The 23,119-nt window shown below is 32.7% G+C and overlaps 1 protein-coding gene across 1 annotated transcript in view; it reads left to right on the top strand.

Annotated features, from left to right (window-relative positions):
• The window catches only part of st3gal4 (ST3 beta-galactoside alpha-2,3-sialyltransferase 4), a 60,302-nt gene that overhangs the window by 20,762 nt on the left and 16,421 nt on the right, over positions 1–23,119 (top strand). Inside the window, exons 3-7 of the mRNA XM_056478837.1 lie at positions 7,928–8,000; positions 8,702–8,785; positions 16,604–16,701; positions 16,987–17,050; positions 19,406–19,501. Of these exons, the coding sequence (XP_056334812.1) occupies positions 7,928–8,000; positions 8,702–8,785; positions 16,604–16,701; positions 16,987–17,050; positions 19,406–19,501 (415 nt within the window). The remainder of the gene's footprint in view (positions 1–7,927; positions 8,001–8,701; positions 8,786–16,603; positions 16,702–16,986; positions 17,051–19,405; positions 19,502–23,119) is intronic.

Genomic DNA, 23,119 nt, shown 5'->3' with positions numbered 1-23,119 from the left:
AGTAAACAAAACAACAAAAAAAGAGAAGAATTAAGTGTTTTCTCAGAGTTGAAACTGCTGTTTTTCATTCAGAGCAGATTTTAATGTTGGATTTAAAGTCAATAATTATGGTTATTGATTTTAACTTATTTTATAATTTGCCTTAAAGCTATTTTACTTTAATCCAGCCATTTTTCAGCCATTCATTTGCTTGGGCAGAATAAATATTTAGATTGTGTTATTACTGTAATATTACACTGAAAATTTTAACATTAAAATACACTTTTAATTTACACTTTTAAGATTGTTGTTAAACATATTTTACAGACAGACACAGACAAAATTGTTAGTACCATCTTAAAGAAGACAGACAGAACTACAGCGCACTGATATTACTTGAAATAACTGCTGTGCTTTTTATTCAAAGTACATTTTATATCAGATTAAGTGATTTTAAGTCATTTTTATATTCAATTTGCCTTAAAACAAAGCAAAAAAACTAAACAAAACCACAAAAAGAGAAAAATTAAGTGTTTTCTCAGAGTTGAAACTGCTGTTTTTCATCCAAAGCAGATTTTAATGTTGGATTTAAGTGAATAATTATAGTTATTGATTATTGATTTTAACCTGTTTTATAATTTGCCTTAAAGCTATTTTACTTTATTCCCTACATTTTTTTTGTCATTTTATGTTGAACTAAAATAATTAAATGAATTCCTGCTCTATAAATCATTATTTTACCTTTTGATGGAGGCAATTTTACCTTTTCCTTAGGCAGAATAAATATTTAGATTGTTATATTACTATAATATTACACTGAAAAGTTTAATATTAAAATACACTTTTCTTATTTTACAGAATGAAGACAGACAGAACTAGAGTCCACTCAAATTACCTAAAATAACTGCTGCGTTTTTCATTCAAAGTACATTTTTATATCAGATTAAGAGATTTTCAGTCATTTTTATATTCAGTTTGCCTTAAAATAAAGCAAAAAAAATAAATAAATAAATAAAAAACAAAACACCAAAAAAAGAGAAGAATTAAGTGTTTTTCTCAGAGTTGAAACTGCTGTTTTTCATTCAGAGCAGATTTTAATGTTGGATTTAAAGTCAATAATTATGGTTATTGATTTTAGCCTGTTTTATAATTTGCCTTAAAGCTATTTTACTTTAATCCAGCCATTTTTCAGCCATTCATTTGCTTGGGCAGAATACATATTTAGATTGTGTTATTACTGTAATATTACACTGAAAAGTTTCATATTAAAATACACTTTTATGTTGTTATTGTACACAAGCATATTTTACAGACAGACACGAACAAAATTGTTAGTACCATCTTAAAGAAGACAGACAGAACTACAGCGCACTGAAATTACTTGAAATAACTGCTGTGCTTTTTATTCAAAGTACATTTTATATCAGATTAAATTATTTTAAATCATTTTTATATTCAATTAACCTTAAAACAAAGCAAAAAAACTAAACAAAACAACAAAAAAGAGAAAAATTAAGTGTTTTCTCAGAGTTGAAACTGCTGTTTTTCATTCAGAGCAGATTTTAATGTTGGATTTAAGTGAATAATTATAGTTATTGATTATTGATTTTAACCTGTTTTATAATTTGCCTTAAAGCTATTTTACTTTATTCCCTACATTTTTTTGGTCATTTTATGTTGAACTAAAATAATTAAATGAATTCCTGCTCTATAAATCATTATTTTACCTTTTGATGGAGGCAATTTTACCTTTTCCTTGGGCAGAATAAATATTTAGATTGTGTTATTACTGTAATATTACACTGAAAAATTTAATATTAAAATACACTTTTCTTATTTTACAGAATGAAGACAGACAGAACTAGAGTCCACTCAAATTACCTAAAATAACTGCTGCGTTTTTCATTCAAAGTACATTTTTATATCAGATTAAGTGATTTTAAGTCATTTTTATATTCAATTTTCCTTAAAACAAAGCAAAAAACTAAATAAAAAACAAAACAAAACTAAAAAACCCAGAAAAATTAAGTGTTTTCTCAGAGTTGAAACTGCTGTTTTTCATTCAGAGCAGATTTTAATGTTGGATTTAAAGTCAATAATTATGGTTATTGATTTGTGCCTGTTTTATAATTTGCCTTAAAGCTGTTTTACTTTAATCCAGCCATTTTTCAGCCATTCATTTGCTTGGGCAGAATAAATATTTAGATTGTGTTATTACTGTAATATTACACTGAAAATTTTAACATTAAAATACACTTTTTATGTTGTTATTGTACACAAGCATATTTTACAGACACGGACAAAATTGTTGGTACCATCTTATAGAAGAAAGACAGAACTACAGCGCACTGAAATTACTTGAAATAACTGCTGTGCTTTTTATTCAAAGTACATTTTATATCAGATTAAATGATTTTAAATCATTTTTGCGTTCAATTTGCCTTAAAACGAAAAGCAAAAACGAACCCTCTACAAAAAATGTAAGTGTATTTCTCAGAGTTAAAACTGCTGTGTTTTTCATCCAGAGCAGATTTTTATTATGGATTTAAAGTGAACCATTATGGTTATTGATTTGAACCTGTTTTATTCAACACTCTCAGAAATAAAGCTACAAAATCTGCCACTGGGGCTTTACCTTTCAAAAAGTACACTTTTGTACCTTACAGGTGCATACTGGTAGCTTAAAGGGATATTTCTGTACCTGCAGGGTATACTTTTGTATGCTTAAGTTACAATGAAGTACACAATTTTCCTTTTTAGGTATACATAATCATTCATTCATTCATTTCTATAGCGCTTTTACAATGTAGATTGTGTCAAAGCAGCTTAACATAGATGTTCTAGTAAACTGAAACCGTGTCAGTCCAGTTTTCAGAATTCAAGTTCAGTTCACACCGCCCCAGTGACAGATTTTCTACCTTTATTTCTGAGAGTGAATTTGCTTTAAAGCTATTTGACTTTATCTGAGCTGTTTTCTTGTCATTTTATGTTGAACTAAAATAATTAAATGAATTCCTACTCTATAAATCATTGTTTTACCTTTGAGTGGATGTAATTAGATTTTTACCTTGGGCAGAATAAATATTTAGATTGTTATATTACTATAATATTACACTGAAAAGTTTAATATTAAAATACACGTTTCAGTTCTTTGACTTTTCATATCTCACCCCGACAGAAAATTATTGGTACCCTTCTTATCCAAAATAGACGAAACTATAGTGTGCTGAAATTACTTCTGTGCTTATAATTAAAAGTACATTTTTATATTGGAGTTTAATTCAACAGTTTTGGTTATTGATGTTAGCCTGTTTTATTCAATTTGCCCTCTGGGAAATATTAAAAGTGTTAGTTTTTCTCAAAGTTGTATTTTCACATTAATCCAGCCAGTTCCATATCATTTTAAGTTAAACCAAAGTAATTCAATGAATTCAGGGTTTATAACAGGACTATTTACCTTTGTGTGGACGCAATTAAAATTTTTCTTAAGCAAAATAAATATTTTGATTATTATTAAATTACATTTTTCAGATTCAACAGTCAAAACTAATTTGAGAGTCATTTATTCATAGCTACAAATTATAGAGTATTTATCACTCTACCAATGCACAATTATACTTTGATACCTCCACATTTCCAGCAAATGAATAACTGAACAATAATAATGAAGTGTGGTTGTATCCACACTTCCACACTATCCTAAAACACTTGAGTTATGTCCAAACACACGTCCTGTTCTTATGCCCCATATGGTGATGCAGACGTCTCTAAATCCCCACAGGTGGACAAATCTACACTTGCGTTTATTAAAACAAATATAAATCTGCAGATAATCAATAATACTGATAATAATAATAACATTATACAAATGTAGATTGTCATGAATAAACTTAAAAAGCCCCTTGAGATGAGGCATGGAGGCAGTGGTGTTTATATTGATGTAGGAAATAATACATTTTGTAACATTTTAATCCTTTAATTGTTTTCATCTGTAAAGATATTTGTGTATTGCTGTACATCCTGTGTGTATTCAGCAGTGTGTAAGTGTTTGGACCTGCATAGGCGCATAACTAACATGCTCTGCTGGACTTTAGAGCAGCTTTTAGTTGGTCAATGGTCTATTTCAGTTCCTCAAAATAGCAACACACCAACAATGCGCCTTAACACACCTCCTTTATAGACCAGCACACTCAAGAGTCCACAAAGCTGCGCAAATGGATTTGCTGTTTAAACAACGTGATGCAAAACGTGAAAAATACAATTGTGCTGGTCTGAAAATAGCAACAAATCACACCAAACACATCTTGCACCTTATTGCGCCGGCTGTATGGTAGGGCCATGTATTAAAGTTGTTGAAAGAAAGATTAAGCTCCCATAATGCAATTCAAAAGCATAATTAAATGGGGAAAAATAAAAACATGAATCACAAAATATAGAAAAATGCTAATTTACAGATTATTTTACAATGTAGGATCAGCAGTGTCATTTATTTGATGCTATCTTTTGGTAGTTCACTTACAGCGTAAGTATAAAGTTGCGTGTATATATGTATGTGTATATATATATATATATATATATATATATATATATATATATATATATATATATATATATATATATATATATGTATATGTATGCATGTATACAGTTGAAGTCAGAATTATTAGCCCCTCTTTGAATTTTTTTGGTTTTTCTAATATTTCCCAAATGATGTTTAACAGAGCAAGGAAATGTTCACAGTATGTCTGATAATATTTTTTCTGCTGGAGAAAGTCTTATTTGTTTTATTTTGGCTAGAATAAAAGCAGTTTTTAAATTTTTAAAAGCCATTTTAAGGTCAATATTATTAGCCCCTTTAAGCTATATATATTTTTTTCAATAGTCTACAGAACAAACCATCATTATACAATAACTTGCCTAATTACTCTAACCTGCCTAGTTAACCTAATTAACCTAGTTAAGCCTTTAAATGTCACTTTAAGCTGTATAGAAGTGTCTTGAAAAATATCTAGTCTAATATTATTTACTGTCATCATGACAAAGATAAAATAAATCAGTAATTTTATATATATATATACATGTGTGTGTGTGTGTGTGTGTATAATGAATTGATATACAGTGTACACTTCTGCATTCCTGCGTGCAATGATCACAGTATAACAGCTTACTTGTGTGAGAAACATGCTATTTTGCACTAAATAGTGTAAACAACAGGATTTAACACTTTATTTCTGCATTAGGATAACATGTTTTTTTAACACTTGAACTGACCATCAACAGCGTTCACACTCGTCTTTCATAATCCAATTTAGCACCACAAAAATGAAGATGGTGTTTGTCAGGAAGCCACACAAGGTGTAAATGATGTCTAATTTCCACTGAGCGATAAGATTCATGTTGTCAAAACACTGAAAACAGCAAGTATATAAAGTTCCTGTGAACTTCTTTGAAATGTGCTTTTTTATTTCATGTTTGACGTAATCATGAAGGGTGGGACATCTATATCTGCGTCTGTACATAGCCTCAAAATATAACATCATAGTGTGTTTTAATAGATGTCTATGCTTGCACATGGTAGTTAAACAGTAAGTCATCCATGTGTTGGTGCAATGATGCAAACTTGTCTCCAAAATACACAAAAATGCACCATAAAGTAAAGTTTTAAATGTTTTTTAAACCATTACATGAAGTAAATGTTAAAAAAACAATCATATTGAGTATGTTTTTGAACATGATGACTTTGTAAGCATAAACATGATTTTTGTATTATATTTTGAACCGCTAAATTAAAGCGCTGATGATTTTATGTGTTTTTTTAAGTGGTCACCTTTTTCAGACTAAAATCTGAAAAAAAAAAACACAGAAATGAAGCAGCGAGACTATAAAACCATAATTCATAAAACTGGAAAAAAAGGAGAAAGAAAATATACAATATATATATATATCACCACAGCGGAATGAACCGCCAACTTATCCAGCATATGTTTTACGCAGCGGATGCCCTTCCAGCTGCAACACATAACCGGGAAACACCCACACTCATTCACACACATACACTACAGACAGTTTAGCTTACCCAATTCACTTATAGTGCATGTGTTTGGACTGTGGTGGGAAACCGGAGCACCCGGAGGAATCCCACGCCAACACGGGGAGAACATGCAAACTCCACACAGAAATGCCCTCTGACCCAGCTGGGACACGAAGCAGCGTCCCTCTTGCTGTTAGGTGACAGCGCTATCCAATGCGCCACCGCACCACCTTTATATATATTTATTATTTTTTTTATGTAACAGAGATTACCAAAGGTCAAAATCTGATCATTAAACCTCAAAACATGGAAAACTTGAATATTTTTGATTTGCACACTGCAGCCAAATACATGACATATATATAAATATATATTGGGCTCTTTTTTAATGATCTAAGCGCAAAGTCTAAAGCGCAAAAGCATTAAGGGCGTGTCTGAATCCACTTTTGCTATTTTAAGGATGGAAAAATAAGTTCTGTGCCCAGGCACATGGTCTAACAGGGTTGAGCTTATTCTCTTAATGAGTTCTGGTTGTGTTTTGAGCATAACGTGCATTAAACCAATCAGTCTCATCACTCATTCCCTTTAAGAGTCAGTTGTGTCGCGCCATGGTGCATTTGCTATTTACATGGTGGACTTTAAGTGTATAAACTGAACGCTTCACTAGCGAGAAAACAGTTAAACAGAGCATCTGCAGCGCAAAGATAAAGAACGAGCCTCCTCCATTCAGCCTCTTTACTTTCTCTCTACTTTACTTTTACTCTTTATTTTACTCCTTTACTTTGGTGGAGTAAGGAAACGGTGAAACTCACTCCACTGAACAGATCCATTAGCCCACATATATAATTTAGTTTGTTAAGCTCAAAGATTTGTGTCAAAACTATTTCTAAATTCAGTTTTAATCTCCAGCAAAGGAATAAATGAACAATAATAATGAAGCGTGGTCAAAACACTGAGTTATATCCAAACACACGTCCTGTTCTTATACCCCATATGTTGATGCAGACGTCTCCAAAACACCACAGCTGGACAAATCTACACTTGTGTTTATTAAAACAAAAATAAATCTGCAGATAATAAATAATACTGATAATAAACTGAAAAAAGCCCCCTGAGATGAGGCATGAAGGCAGTGGTGTTTATATTTATGTAGAAAATAATCATTTCTGTGTCATTTTAATCCTTTAATTGTTTTCATCTGTAAAGATATTTGTGTATTGCTGTTCATCCTGTGTGTATTCAGCAATGTGTAAGTGTTTTGGACCTGCATAGGCTCATAACTAACGTGCTCTGTGCTGGACTTTAGACCTGCATTCAGCTGGTCAATTGCCCAATCTATTTTAGTTTCTCAAAATAGCAACACACCAGCAATGTGCTTTAACACACCCCCTTTATAGACCAGCACACCCATGAGTCTACAAAGCTGTGCAAATGGATTTACTATTTAAACAACGTGGCGCAAAATGGGAAAATTAGGGTTGTGCTGGTCTGAAAATAGCAAAAAATCCCACCAAACACATCTTGCTCCTTATTGCGCCCGGTGTATGAAAGGGTCCATATTATTTAAATGAGCTGTAGTGCACTGTATGAATCAAATTCAGTGCACTGTATATCATTCACAAATTCTGAAAACACTGTAATCATGATGTGCTGCTGTCTACAATTCCCCATTTAGACATTTAGAGTACTACAGCACAACTCAGTCTGTGCAGTTTCATTATCCGTGCCCTCCCCCTTGCACTAAACCATACAGCATTCTTTGTATCAATGATAAATAAAGTAAATGGCCAACTGGTGCATAACTGATGGCTTTATATTCTCGCCATGTTCATTTGGGTGCCGACTGTGCTGTTAAATGAAGTTTATAAGTTAGCAGTTGTGTATATTTAATATTTTTCTCTTGTGTTTTGTTTCCAGCATGGTTTTTACGACTCCTCCCGGTTGTGCTCTTCTTCATCTGTTATTATTGCTCTCAGTTCTACTTTGAGAGGTCAGTGCAAGCATGCTTTCATCCATAATGTTTTCATTGCTCATACGTAAGGTTGGTCGATATGGAGTTAAAACTGTATAAACAATATTTTCTGGTAGTTATTGCAATAACAATATCAGTGGCAATAATTCATATGGATCCACTGGCAGACAAAAGGTATATTTTTCCTATTTATTTATTTATTTATTTATTTATTTATTTATTTATTTATTTATTTATTTATTTATTTATTTATTTTTAATTCATATGCATCCATTGAGAGACAAAATATATATTTTTCCTATTTTTTATTTATTATTATTATTATTATTATTATTATTACCATTATTATTATTATTATTGTTATTGTTGTTATTATTATTAATGAATGAATTAATTAATTTATTTATTAATTTACTTATTTATTTATTTATTTATTTATTCTAGATATTTTTTAATTCATATGTATCCACTGGGAGAAAATATTTAAGATGTTATTTTATTTTATAAATATATATTTTCATATTTTTATTTATTTTAAAATATCATATTTTATTAATCCCATTGTAGTTTTTATGATAATTATTGCAAGAAGACACTTTTTTTCCATGGGTAGAATTTTTCTATCATCCATCTCTATTTGTATTTCATGTAGAAGCTGAGATATGTAAAATGTGTGTATGCATGCTATATAAACTACTGTTTTTACCATTGTGGTTTAGCTCTGGAGGAAAGTCTCCTCATCCCACGCTCGCTCTGTGTCCAAACTACCGGCTGCAGAAGAAGTGGGAGAATCTGAACTTAAAGTAGGTTTAATTCTGCTTTATTAAGCTTGAATAGTAATAATAAAGTTCTGTATTGCCTTCATATTATTACAGAGCTGTAGGATTTTCTTTATTAGGAGAACATACATGAAAATTACAGTGTTTTTGTGTACATAGTTGCAGCGTAAATCAATTACAGTCAAAATGTTTTGGTTATTATTATATATTAAAAATCACATAAAGTAAATAAAAGAGTTAAATATACAAGTCCATTGTACTTTTATTATGTTAACCTAACTTAAAAAAGCTTGCCTAACTTATAAAATTAAGTTAGAACATGATTAACTTAGTTTAATACCTTACAATGAACTAAAACATATATTGTAAAGACTAATTGATCATATAATTTTTTACAACACACACACACATTTATATATATATTTATATATATATATATATATATATATATATATATATATATATATATATATATATATATATATATATATATATATATATATATACATATATATATATACACACACACATATATATATATATATATATATATATATATATATATATATATATATATATATATATATATATATATATATATATATATATATATGTGCATGTATGTGTATGTATGTATGTGCTAAATTTTTTGCAACTGCAGCAGTGTTTTTCTGATGCAATAGTTAAGTTATTTAATGTATTTTAATTATTATTAGTTTTAGCAACTCTCAATTTTAATATTTTTTGGTCACCTTTTTCAGACTAAAATATAAAGATAAATATAAATGAAGAAGGGAAACTATAAAACCAGGGTGCATATATTATATTATATTATATTATATTATATTATATTATATTATATTATATTATATTATATTATATTATATTATATTATATTATATTATATTAAATATTATATTATATTAAATATTATATTATATATTATATTATATTATATATTATATTATATATTATATTATATGTTATATTATATATTTTTTAGCTAATAATGTTTAATAAACATAAAAAAAGTGAGCATATTTGCTTTACTTTTTATTAAACAAAATATTTATGACAAAAAAAACACATATAAAATGGTAAAAAAAGTGCTCTGAAACCGTCACAATCACCAGCAATCTAATCCTTTCAGGTCGCAGGTAAACACAAAGATCTTATAGAACTACAAATCCAGCATTATATGGAATACAAGCTCCAGTTATGCACCACACACACTCACACCAGTTCCCGATCCTGACTGATTGCAAACCCACAGCCGGAGGATTGTCAAAGACTAATTACTAGGATTTTAAATACAGCGCACACACACTCATCAGTGTAACTGAATGAATGAATTAAATAATTAATAAACAAATAAATAAATAAAAGTGACTTTATTAATTCTGAGATCAAGGTCTCATTATGCAATTCGAAAGCATAAATAAACCAGTTCTAGGGAACTGGTAATTAACGGATACGTACAACAGTGTCATTAATAATTTACTAAACTAACACCCACAAACAGTCCAGACGTGCCTCTGTTTCAGAGTTTCAGAGCCTTTGAATAGAATAAATGATTTACCTGAACACTTCTTTTGTGTTTCCTCTATTGTATCATCTGTGTGTTGTTATACAGTTTATACAGCTGCTCTCTCTCCATCTGCAGTTCCACCTTTTGCATTTACTTGTTTATTTATTGGTGCATTAGGACTCCTGGCAGATCTTATGCAGACCTTTAAAAGAGAAAGATATTTATCGATCGCCATGAGACAGATCTATCCTCATAAATATAATATTTGAGTCAAAGATGAGACATATTTCTTTTAGCTTGGCTGGAATAAAAGTACTTATAATAAATAATATAATGTTTAGCTGAATAATATTATCCTCTTAAGACATTTTTTAAACCCCTGTTGTCCAATGACTTACCAAATCAACCTAGTTAAGCCTTTAAATTATACTTTAAGCTGAATATTAGTATCTTGCTAAATAACTAGTTGAAGATTATATACTGTCATCATGCCAAAGAAAAAAAGAACTTGGTTGTTAAAACTATTGTGTTTAACAATGTTTTCTTTCCATTAAACATCACTTGGGAAATATTTGAAAGTGAATTAAAATGTCAAAGGAGCGCTAACAGTTTTGACTTTAAATATATACAGCTGAAGTCAGAATTATTAGCCCCCCTTTGAATTATTTTTCTTTTTTTAATATTTCCCAAATGATGTTTAACAGATTCAGGACATTTTCACAGTATGTCTGATAATATTTTTTCTTCTGGAGAAAGTCTTATTTGTTTTATTTCGGCTAGAATAAAAGCAGTTTTTAATTTTTTATGAGCCATTTTAAGGTCAATATTATTAGCCTCCTTAAGCTATATTTTTTTCGATAGTCTACAGAACAAACCATCGTTATACAATAACTTGCCTAATTACTCTAACCTGCCTAGTTAAACTAATTAACCTAGTTAAGCCTTTAAATGTCACTTTAAGCTGTATAGCAGCGATTTCCAGCTTCACGATGCCAGTGAACATTGAGAGGTAAAGCAGTGTCTAAACTCAAGTGTGATTCACTCATTTTCAGTTCCTCCAGGTTGTCTGCAAGGTCTTATTATACTTACTTTTTCAAAACAGCCTTAAAAAGAATTTAATGTGCTGAAATATAGTGTTGTAAGTCTTAAATCAGTCTTAATCTTTGTCCAAGCTACCCCTTTGAATTTTTTATCTTTTTTTAATATTTGCCAAATGATGTTTAACAGAGCAAGGAAATTTTCACAGTATGTCTGATAATATTTTTTCTTCTGGAGAAAGTCTTATTTGTTTTATTTCGGCTAGAATAAAAGCAGTTTTTAATTTTTTATGAACCATTTTAAGGTCAATATTATTAGCCTCCTTAAGCTATATATATTTTTTTGATAGTCTACAGAACAAACCATCATTATACAATAACTTGCCTAATTACCCTAACCTGCCTAGTTAACCTAATTAACCTAGTTAAGCCTTTAAATGTCACTTTAAGCTGTATAGAAGTGTCTTGAATAATATCTAGTCAAATATTATTACTGTCATCATGACAAAGAGAAAATAAATCAGTTATTAGAAATGAGTTATTAAAACTATTATGTTTATAAATGTGTTGAAGAAATCTTCTCTCGTTAAACAGAAATTGGGGAAAAAATAATCGGGGGGCTAATAATTCTGACTTTAACTGTACACACACACACAGGGCTTGACATTAACACCTGCCAACCCGCCAAATGCATGTAGATTTCAGCTGTGGCAGGTAAGACAGACGCTCTCAATAGCCACTTTTGCTGGTTGAAAATAATTTTTAAATTGTAGTTTTATTTCAAAACATGGGTCGACTGTAAAGAGGGCCAACATTCGTGCAAATGGGATCTTAGAATCGAGAAGCAACATTGCTGGCAAAACTAATTGTGTTCGGCAAGCAAATATAAACGGAAGTGAATACCGAATGGAGAATGATCACTCACGCGCACAGGAGATGTGCACAACTGGTAAAAAGCATGCACACTCCCATTTACTCATGCGAAGCAACCGTGCCCAGAGGAAACGCGATCGGTTCTCTTTAAAATGGACTGTGTAGAATAGAAAGTGATGATCGTGCACCCACTGTCCTTCTGCTTTTTAAGATTTTTTTTAAAATGTGTGTCCTTTTGTAAGCAGCAGCAGCCTCTGCTTTGACTTGAATTATCCTTTGAACAGATTATTAACAGGCCTCACATTAACCATGTGCACATGATCTGCATTTCATTATCACACACCATTTTTTTTGCTTTCAGTTAATTTTGTTAATATAGTTTAATTATCACTTTTTACAATAGCATTGCTTAAATATGAGGTTAACTCTCAATTTATGTTTAGTTAACTGGTGATTTGGGACAGATTACTGTGCATATTTTAGATGCATGACAAGAATTCTTTTTTAAATCTCAATATTTTTAAAGAAAAGTTTTGTTAAATTAATAAGTGCATGTATATCACTATATTTAGCTTGTTTTGACACATTATTTAACATTTGTGGCTGAGAAATAATAATTTATTTATTTTTGGTGTGGTCAGAGATAAATTTGGTACACCCTTAATTTTGAGCCCTGAAAAGTCATGTGAAATAAAGACTAATTGCTATGCGACACAGCCCATTAGTTCATGCACATTAAGCAAGCTCATATGCAACAATAAGTGCAATGAACGAGGAGGCATGTGGACATACTGGAAAATCTAAATCAGGTAATTTTAGCATGTCAAAGACAAATTCATGAATATAAATATATATTTTCCCACCAACAAAATTGTGGCTAGTGAAAATGGCAAGTGGCTAGGAAGGTTATAAATCTACTAGCCACAGTGGCTGGTGATCAAAATAGTTAATGTCAAGCCCTGCATACACACATGATTTCATTTCATGTTCATAACACACGCAGACAGTTGCTCAAAGCACAGATATCATATTAAGTGTGTCATACTGTTTTTAAATGCTTGTAATATTTGATATGTCCAGCTTTTGCAGTATTCCAGCAGCTCATCTCTCTGGTAGAGTATCAGTGTATTTCTTGAAAACCTCAACACTAGTTTTCTTCAATGCCTTCTGGCTTTCCTTTGAATTCTGTGAAGTAACATGAGAGCATGACGTTGCAGTAAAATAGGCCTAGTTGTTTTGTTTTAGGTTTTTTGTAAGGAAAATGCCCTAAATCTCCTTATGATGGCTCTATTCTTTGGTTCATAGAGCGTCATGATGACTTGGTAAATATTTTGTATAGTTTAAAGGTATTGTAATGACCAATTCAACACAAAAGGAACGTTTTAGACATGCCAACTTGACAAGTGTTATAACAAAAAGTGTTACAAGCGCTTTTCTCCATTAAACAGCCCTTGGGAAATATTAAAAATATAATTATAATTATAAATTATATTTATTATAATGATATAATTATAAAAATATAGTAATTATAATTTTGTTTTTAACTGTGTGTGTCTTCAACTTAACAATTGAAGGCAGCAACTTAGGTTTTTTTGCGTATATACAATACTGTGCAAATAATTTAGGCTAATGTTGAAATCAAATTACAATTGTTTTACTGATGCTTTAGTGGATATTTGTTACCCTATACCACAAAACCAGTCATAAATGTAATTTTTTTTATATATATATTTTTTATTGAGATTTCTATAGGCTGAATAAATGATCTTTCAATGATGTATGATTTGTTAGGATGTTTTAATTTAATTGTTTAAGACATGTGACAGACAATGTTGCAGAGAGGCTGTTCGTTCTGGTTTGAACTACATTTCCACCAGTGTTGTTAGCAATATTGTGTGAATTGATGGAACTGTGAATGTCGAAATGTACAGATACATTATGCCACTCCTTCCGGAAAGACTTCAGTGGTCATAGTTTCCATTTTCAGCATGATAATGATCCACTGATTGCAGTGAAATCCTGTTTGGAGAAAGAAACGCTGATTACACACAGACAGTCACGGAATGGCCTCCACAGTGTCCAGACCTGAATATTATAGAGACAGAAAAGAAAAATATGACACTCTAAACTTAAAGAAGAACTCTGAAAAGAAGCCTGATATTACACAACACATTATTTCAGTAAATGTCAGGACAATTAGAACAAAACAGACTTTTGGAAATTCTTGAGGAAATGGTGTGCTGTTGTTGTTTATATTTTTACTTACTTATTTCCTATATTTTCTGTTTGTTTTTAATAAAGAGGCTGATTGATTATATATTGTGCAAAAGCCAATAAAGGTAAAGCGTTTAGGGCCTTTGCAGAGTACTGTACATTTATATTTAATGTACAGTATAAACTGATGGTGATTATAAGTGTTTTTTTGAGGCTTTGCTTTTGTTTGCTAGTTCCAGCATGAGCCAAAAGCCAGAGCCTTTAAGAAGTTTCCATTTTCAGCATGATAATGATCCAATAATCACAGTGAAATCCTATTTTGGAGAAAGAAAACAGCTGATGACACACAGACAGTCATGGAATGGCCTCAACAGTGTCCAGACCTGTATAATATTGAGACAGAAAAAGATAGATATGACACTCTAAACCTAAAGTAGATCTCTGGAAAATGCTAAAAGAAGCCTGATATTACATCGCACATTATGTCAGAAAATGTCAGGACAATTAGAACAAAACAGACATTTTTAAATTCTTGAGGAAATGCAGTGTTGTTGTTGTTTTTATTTTTATTTTTTTTTACTTATTTCCTATATTTTCTGTTTGTTTTTAATAAAGAGGCTGACTGATTATATATTGTGCAAAAGTATTAGGCCAATAAAGCTGGTAAAGTGCTTAGGACCTTTGCAGAGTACTGTATATTTATATATAATGTACAGTATATACTGATAGTGATTATAAGTGTTTTTTGAGGCTCTGCTTTTGTTTGCTAGTTCCAGCATGAGAAGTTGTCATTTTCAGCATGATAATGATCCAATAATCACAGTGAAATCCTATTTTGGAGAAAGAAAACAGCTGATGAAATATAGACAGTCATGGAATGGCCTACACAGTGTCCAGACCTGTATATTATTGAGACAGAAAAAGATAGATATGACACTCTAAACCTAAAGTAGATCTCTGGAAAGTGCTAAAAGAAGCCTGATATTACATTGCACGTTAATTCAGAAAATGTCAGGACATTTAAAACAAAACAGTCCTCAGCTTTAAGAGGAAATGCTGTGATGTTTTTTTATTCATTTAATTTACTTATTTCCTTTATTTTCTGTTTGTTTTTAATAAAGAGGCTGATTGATTATATATCGTGCAAAGGTCCTATGCCAACAAAGCTGGTATAGTGCTTAGGAATTTTGCACAATACTGTATATTTATATATATTGTACAGTAGATACTAACAGTGATAATTAATGGGTTTTTTTTTGAGCCTGTGATTTTGTTTGGTCGTTCCAGCATGAGCTGAAAGCTTGAACTTCTGGAAGTTTCCATTTTCAGCATGATAATTATCCACTAATTGCAGCAAAATCCTTTTTTGGATAAAGAAAACGGATGATGAAACACAGACAGTCATGGAATGGCCTACACAGTGTCCAGATCTGAATATTATAGAGACAGAAAAGAAAAATATGACACTCTAAACCTAAAGAAGCACTTTGGAAATAGATAGACTTTAGCTTGAAGAGTAAATGGTGTGCTGTTGTGTTTCTTCACACATTTCCTATATTTTCCATTTGTTTTAATAAAGAGGCTGATTGGTTATATGTTGTGCAAATGTCTTAGGCCAAGAAAGCTGGTGCTTAGGACTTTTGCACAGCACTATATATTTGTATATAGTGTACAGTATATACTGACAATGATTATTAGTGGGGGTTTTTAGCCTCTGCTTTTGTTTGGTCGTTCCAGCATGAGCCGAAAGCCAGAGCTTCCGGAAGTTTCCATTTTCAGTATGATAATTATCTGCTAATTGCAGTGAAATCCTGTTTAGAGAAAGAAAACAGCTGATGGAACACAGACTGATATGGAATGGCCTCCACAGTGTCCAGATCCGAATATTATTGAAACAGAAAAGAAAAATAAGACACTCAAAACCTACAGAACTCTGGAAACGGTTAGACTTTTGCTTGAGGAGGAAATGCTGTGCTGTTTTTTTATTTTATAAATTGTTTTGTACATATTTCCTATATTTTTCAGTTTGTTTTTAATAAAAAGAGTTTTCTGAGGCTAACAAAGCTGGTATAGTGCTTACGACTTTTGCACAGTTCTGTATATTTATATATAGAGTACATTATATACTGATTATTACGGGATTATTTGTGTTTTTATTTTTGAGCCTCTCCTTTTGTTTGGTCGTTCCAGCATGAGCCGAAAGCCTGAGCTCTTCCTGAAGCTGGAGGATTTCTTCTGGAAGGATCATCTGTCGGCTGAAGCTCTGCCCTACGGTATTAAAGGCAGCGGTGTGTACAGCTTCTGTTGCTCTTATAACCCTCCATTAATACAATGCACAATCATTACGCTTGTGTTTAATCTGCCTTGAGTACATGATCGCATTGTTGCTGTGACCTGACGTGACCCCGAAACCTCTCAGTCAAGCCAATATAAAGGCATTTGTGTGTTGTTTATGCTTTTACTGCAGAAAAGCCTGAGGGATTTACTGCACATGAGTTCTATCGCAATCCTTGGATGCTGATGCATTCATAATGGAGCATTTTGTTTTTAAAATGGTCTTTTTTTAATTTTAGAGCTGCTGCTTCTGAAGGTCTTGGCAGCGATTTCCAGCTTCACGATGCCAGCGAACATTGAGAGGTAAAGTAGTGTCTAAACTCAAGTGTGATTCACTCATTTTCAGTTCCTCCAGGTTGTCTGCGAGGTCTTAATATACGTACATTTTTGTAACAGCCTTAAAAAGAATTTAATGTGCTGAAATATAGTGTTGTAAGTCTTAAATCAGTCTTAATCTTCCTTTGTCCAAGCTACTCTTATTCTTTCTCACTTGTATAGCTCTTTTCAGAATAATTATTGTTTTATTGTTCACATTATTGGATTACAATTAAAGAAAAGTTAGGGTTATTAGTTACTATAACTTTATTAGTTCCTAATAACTTTAATAACTTTAACTGTGAAAAGCTATTAGTTACTAGTTCATTAAAGTTATTATATATAACATAGTTAACCTGCAATTATAGAGTATATAGGTAATGTCTATGTGTACATGTTGAATTAATTGTATTTGTGTATTGAGTGTGCACTACCTGACAAAAGTGTTGTCGTCGATCCTAGTTTTAAGAGCAACAAATAATTTGTAAAAAAACTTCTGGTTGATCATTTGGAAAAGTGTCAGAAGGTGATGAATTATCTATTGATCTGCATCCTAATCATCACAAATACTGCAGAAGACCTACTGGAACCTGCATGGAGCCAAGATTCTCATAGAAATCAGTCAAGTTTGGTAAAGAAAAAATCATGGTTTGGGGTTACATTCAGTATGGTGGCGTGCAGAGTGGACGGCAACATCAACAGCCTTGGGTATCAAGACATTTGTGCTGCCCATACCACAGGAGAGGGCAAATTTTCCAGCAGGATAGCGCTCCTCATACTTCAGCCTCCACATCAAAGCTCCTGAAAGCAAAGAAGGTCAAGGAGCTGCAGGATTGGCCAGCCCAGTCACCAGACATGAACATTATTGAGCAGGTCTGGGGGAAGATGAAGGAGGAGGCATTGAAGATGAATCCTAATCTTGATGAACTCTGGGAGTCCTGCAAGATGCTTTCTTTGCCATTCCAGATGACTTTATTAATCAGTGATTTGAGTCATTGCAGAGATGTATGGATGCAGTCCTCCAAGCTCATGATGGAGTCAGACACAATATTCATTCTGTTTCCACTGCAGCATGACCACATATTCTATACTGGACATTATTGAAGGTTCAGTGACCAGACTTTAGTCTAAGCAGAGTCAGACCTTACTGTCCTAATCAAATCATTAATAATCAAGGCATGATCAGATTTTATTTGGGTCAAATAAGCGTAATCTAGAGGCCTTTACCTTTCATATAAGCCATTTCTGATTCCAAATGATCAACTAGAAGGCAAGTTATTATTTATTTTTGTTCCTAAAACTTGGATAGGCCACAAGACTTCTGTCAGGTAGTGTGCAGTATGTGTTGTGAGCACTTTCACACATCCTACAACAGTTATATAATGCATTGTGTGTATGCTTTACTAAAAAGATAGGTCTTTAATTTAGTTTTGAACTGCGAGAGTGTGTCTGAGCTTTGGACATTATCAGGAAGGCAATTCCAGAGTTTGGGAGCCATATGTGAAAATGCTAGACCTCCTTTAGCAGACTTTGATATTCTGTTTACTAACAGAAGCCACCCAATCAGGTCAACTCTCATCCAATCACCAACAATCTATCCAAATAAAAGTTTGATGTGTTTTTTGTCAAGTTTCTGAATGAAAGTAGTTTCTGGACCACATTTGTTTCAGTTTAGTAGCTATAAACCAAAATCATAAGTCCAGACATTTCTTTGTGTAATAAAAATATAAATAATCATATTTTTAACTTAGCAATGGGGTGACGCAGTGGCACAGTAGGTAGAACTGTCACCTCACAGCAAGAAGGTCGCTGGTTCGAGCCTCGGCTGGGTCAGTTGGCATTTCTGTGTACAGTTTACATGTTCTCCCCATGTACGAATGGGTTTTCTCCAGGTGCTACAAAGTCCAAAGACATGCGGGATAAGTTAATTGGGTAGGCTAAATTGTCCATAGTGTATGTGTGTGAATGAGAGTGTGTGGGTGTTTCCCAGTAATGGGTTGCAGCTGGAAGGGCCTCCACTGCGTAAAACTTATGCTGGATAAGTTGGCGGTTCATTCCGCTGTGGCGACCCCTGAGTAATAAAGGGACTAAGCTGAAAAAAATGAATGAATTAAACATAAAAATGTACTAAAATAATAGTCAAATTGTAAAATATTCTTAACTAAATAAAAAATCTAATAAAATCTAAAAACAATCAAAACACATTTAATTGAATATGCATTAGAAATAAAACAACTCAAGCCAGACTTTTTATGAAAAAGAAAATCAAACCTCTCTTCTGATGCCCTGTCGTGTATAATACAGTGTACATGCAAAGTGTGTGTCTTGTGTGTGTGTGTGCAGCTTGGACTGCAGGACGTGTGCAGTCATTGGAAACGGCTTTGCCTTAAAAAACAGCTCTCTGGGGGAGATCATTAACAAATACGACGTGGTGATCAGGTAAAAAAAAACACTCCTCCACCTCTGCTTAACCTTTCAGCAGTTCTCCTTCTGCTTTTACTTACCATTCAGGAGTTTAGAACAATTATATTGCATTCTCTGTGTCTAATAAACCTCTCCATTTCTTGTTTTCTCTCTGTTTATAGCCTTCAGAGTGAACTCTTAACCATTATAAGCGTTCATTATGTTTTGTAAAACAAACGAAGGGCTTTTGGGAACTTAATAATCACAGCCTTTTGATTTCCTCAGCAAAAATATATTATATAACTTTCCATTCAATTCAAGTTTATTTGTGTAGTGCTTTTCACAATAATTATTGCTCCAAAGCAGCAAAGCAGGGTGTGTGTTATTACATTACAATCACACTGCAAAATATGTGTTTCTTGCTTAGAGATTTTGTCTTGTTTCTAGTTTAAATATCTATAAATTCTTATATCAAGAAGCATTTACAGGACAAGCTAAACATATTGTCTTGTTTTCAAAAATAATATTCCAAAACTAAGCGAGTTTTTCTTTAAAATAAGCTAAATAATCTGCCAATGGGGGAAGAAAACAGATTATTGACACACCATTAATTTGCTTACCCCATTATTCAGCTTGTTTTAAAGAAAAACTCAATTTAATTTTGGCGTATTATTTCTGAAAACAAGACAATATGGTTTACTTGTCTAAAAAATGCTTCTTGATTTAAGAGACAAGACTAAATCTAAGTAAGAAAAGCATTTTTGCACAAAAAAAAATCACAGAAAATTAAGGTGTGACAGTAGATCTTTCAAGCTTATACATAGTTAGTGAAATTTCTGGCATGAAACTCTATGCACGCACAGGCTGATAGGTCACCTTATCTGCTCCTGCATCATTATCTACATGGCCAGGAGATTGGTTGCTGTCTCCTCGGCTTTCTCCCCCTCAGTTTAAAAGCTCTGCGTCATTCTATGCTGTTTAAGCTGCGGCACATTTTCAAAGACCCTCCTCCACCCCAGATCCACCTGTGTTTAGATCTGCTACGGGGCTTACATAATATATATTATGTTTGCAGCAGCAGCAATGTGTTATTCTCAGACGGCATTTCTGTGTATATACTCGCAGTAGCAGGTTTCGGTACTTGCTCTGCATTAAGAGTCAAAGCAGGAACAGCAGCTGCGGCATCGTAGCAGATCTACTCCGCCAAGACCAAATACATCAACATTGCCATATACAGTTGAAGTCAGAATTATTAGCCCCCCTTTGAATTTTTCTTTCTTTTTCAAATATTTCCCAAATGATGTTTAACAGAGAAAGGAAATTTTCACAGTATGTCTGATAATATTTTTTCTTCTGGAGAACGTCTTATTCATTTTATTTCAGCTAGAATAAAAGCAGTTTTTAATTTTTTAAACACCATTTTAAGGTCAAAATTTTTTGCCCCTTTAAGCTATATATTTTTTGATAGTCTACTGCAGTGTTTCCCAACTCTGTTCCTGGAGGCACACCAACAGTACATATTTTGGATGTCTCCATTATCTGACCCATTAACTTCAGGTGTTGGAGTCTTTTCTGATGTTATGATAAGTTGATACAGGTGTGTTTGATTAGGGAGAGGTTGAAAATGTGTACTGTTGGTGTGCCTTCAGGAACAGGGTTGGGAAACACTGGTCTACAGAACAAGCCATCATTATACAATAACTTGCCTAATTACCCTAACCTGCTTAGTTAACCTAATTAACCCAGTTAAGCCTTTAAATGTCACTTGAAAAATATCTAGTCTAATATTATTCACCGTCATCATGACAAAGATAAAATAAATCAGTTATTAGAAATGAGTTATCAAAACTATTATGTTTAAAAATGAGTTGAAAAAAATCTGCGCAAATTGGGGAAAAAATGGGTGGGGTGGGGGTGATGGGGGGCTAATAATTCTGACTTCAACTGTACATATTCATAACCATACTATATCCGAGAGGGTTCATGAAAGAAATCTGTATCTGTTTATACTACTTCTATTTTTTTCAAGTCTACAGACTTGGATTAGCTGCTCTTATACTGGAAATTAAAGTGTTTAATACATTAAATTCTTTAAATTATTTAAATTAGGCACCATACATTAATGTCAAAATAGATTTTAAAGCACAAATTAGCCAATCAGAATCAAGCATTCAACAGCCCCCTAGTTTAAATCTTAAATAATCAAGATTAAATCTTAAATAATCAAGATTTAAAGAAATATGCTTATTTTTATATGCTGACTAACATATTAAAGGGCACCTGTTGTGCCCCTTTTTTTACAAGTAAAATAAGTCTCTCATATCCCTAGAGCATGTATGTGTGAGGTTTCAGCTCAAAATACCACACAAATAATGTTTTATAACTCTCTGTACCTGACCCTTTTAGGCTTTGATCCTAATTGTGGCGTATTGGTGACTGTCGCTTTAAATTCAAATGAGATTGTGCTCTTTTCAACAATGGGCGGAGCTACAAATGCCTGTGTGTCAGCATAGTGGCAGATTCAAAAACAAGACTAACCTCCTATGCTAATGAGGGAGAGAGATAGTCACTAGTGGGCGGGGCTTATATCCCCCTCTGATGACACGTACAAGGGGAGAATGTCAATCAACATGTTCCTGCTGGCTGTTTTAATCAAGTCTGATTATAAAAGTATAGATGTTTTTAATGTTTATGATTATAAGCTGCTTATATTCACTCACTGTTGCCACACAACTGTCTTTAAACCCCTTATAAAAGTGATTTTCGCATAATAGGTCACCTTTTAAAGCACTAGTGAAGTACTTGAGTATAATATATTTGCAATAGTATTGTGTTATTTGGTTCATCATTGCAAATACGGTTTAACAAAACTGCTATTAGTATTATTTAGGAGTTTTGTTAAGCTACAATACACCCTCTGTTTCTAATAAACCTCTCAATCTCTTGTTTTCCATCTCTAATTCTCTGTTTAGTCTCCGTTTAGCGATTAGTTTGGCTTGTGTTTTACATTCTTGTGTTTATTGTAAGTGTTCTGAATGGCTTATAATAAGCTCACCTCTTGCAATTAGAGCTCAGCTTGGCTACTGTTTCTTACTTTATTTCTATAGCGGATTTACAGGCCTGGAGTGAGTATTTTATTTCTGCGTGTGTTTTTCCGTGCTCTCGCCGTGTTCGCAGAAGCTAATCGCGGCGGGGGAGTCGAGACGCTTGACATTTGGCGTTGAGTTACAAATCCTGATGCTTCAGACTCGCCATTAGCAGAGCAGCAGCGCCTCGCTAATCTCATTTGTGAAAAAGAGGGAGTTTGTGCTTCAAGGATTCACTCCTGTGGAAAAAATAACAGGGGGTTGAGTTGATAAGAATGTGTTGAGACTGCGATGTTCAGGACGCGGCGGTGGAGGAGAGCCGAGATCATTGTAACACTTTTGCTTGTAGTTTAAAAAGGTTTAGGGTGGATGCTGAACATAACATGGACAGATGCAGACACACACACATTAGGTTGAGATGAACTGTGGCCTTCATGTCCTCCTACTCAAAAGCTCTGAGGTTGTAATTACAAGATAATGGTGTCTGTAAAAAGCAGAGGTGTTGGCCAGTTTCATGTGTGTGTGTGTGTGTTTGTGTGTTAATAATAGCTGTGTTGGGCAGTTTGAT

Source organism: Danio aesculapii, chromosome 18, assembly GCF_903798145.1.
Source record: "Danio aesculapii chromosome 18, fDanAes4.1, whole genome shotgun sequence".
In the NCBI taxonomy this organism is placed as follows: domain Eukaryota; kingdom Metazoa; phylum Chordata; class Actinopteri; order Cypriniformes; family Danionidae; genus Danio; species Danio aesculapii.
This window is presented reverse-complemented; position numbering and strand designations above follow the sequence as displayed.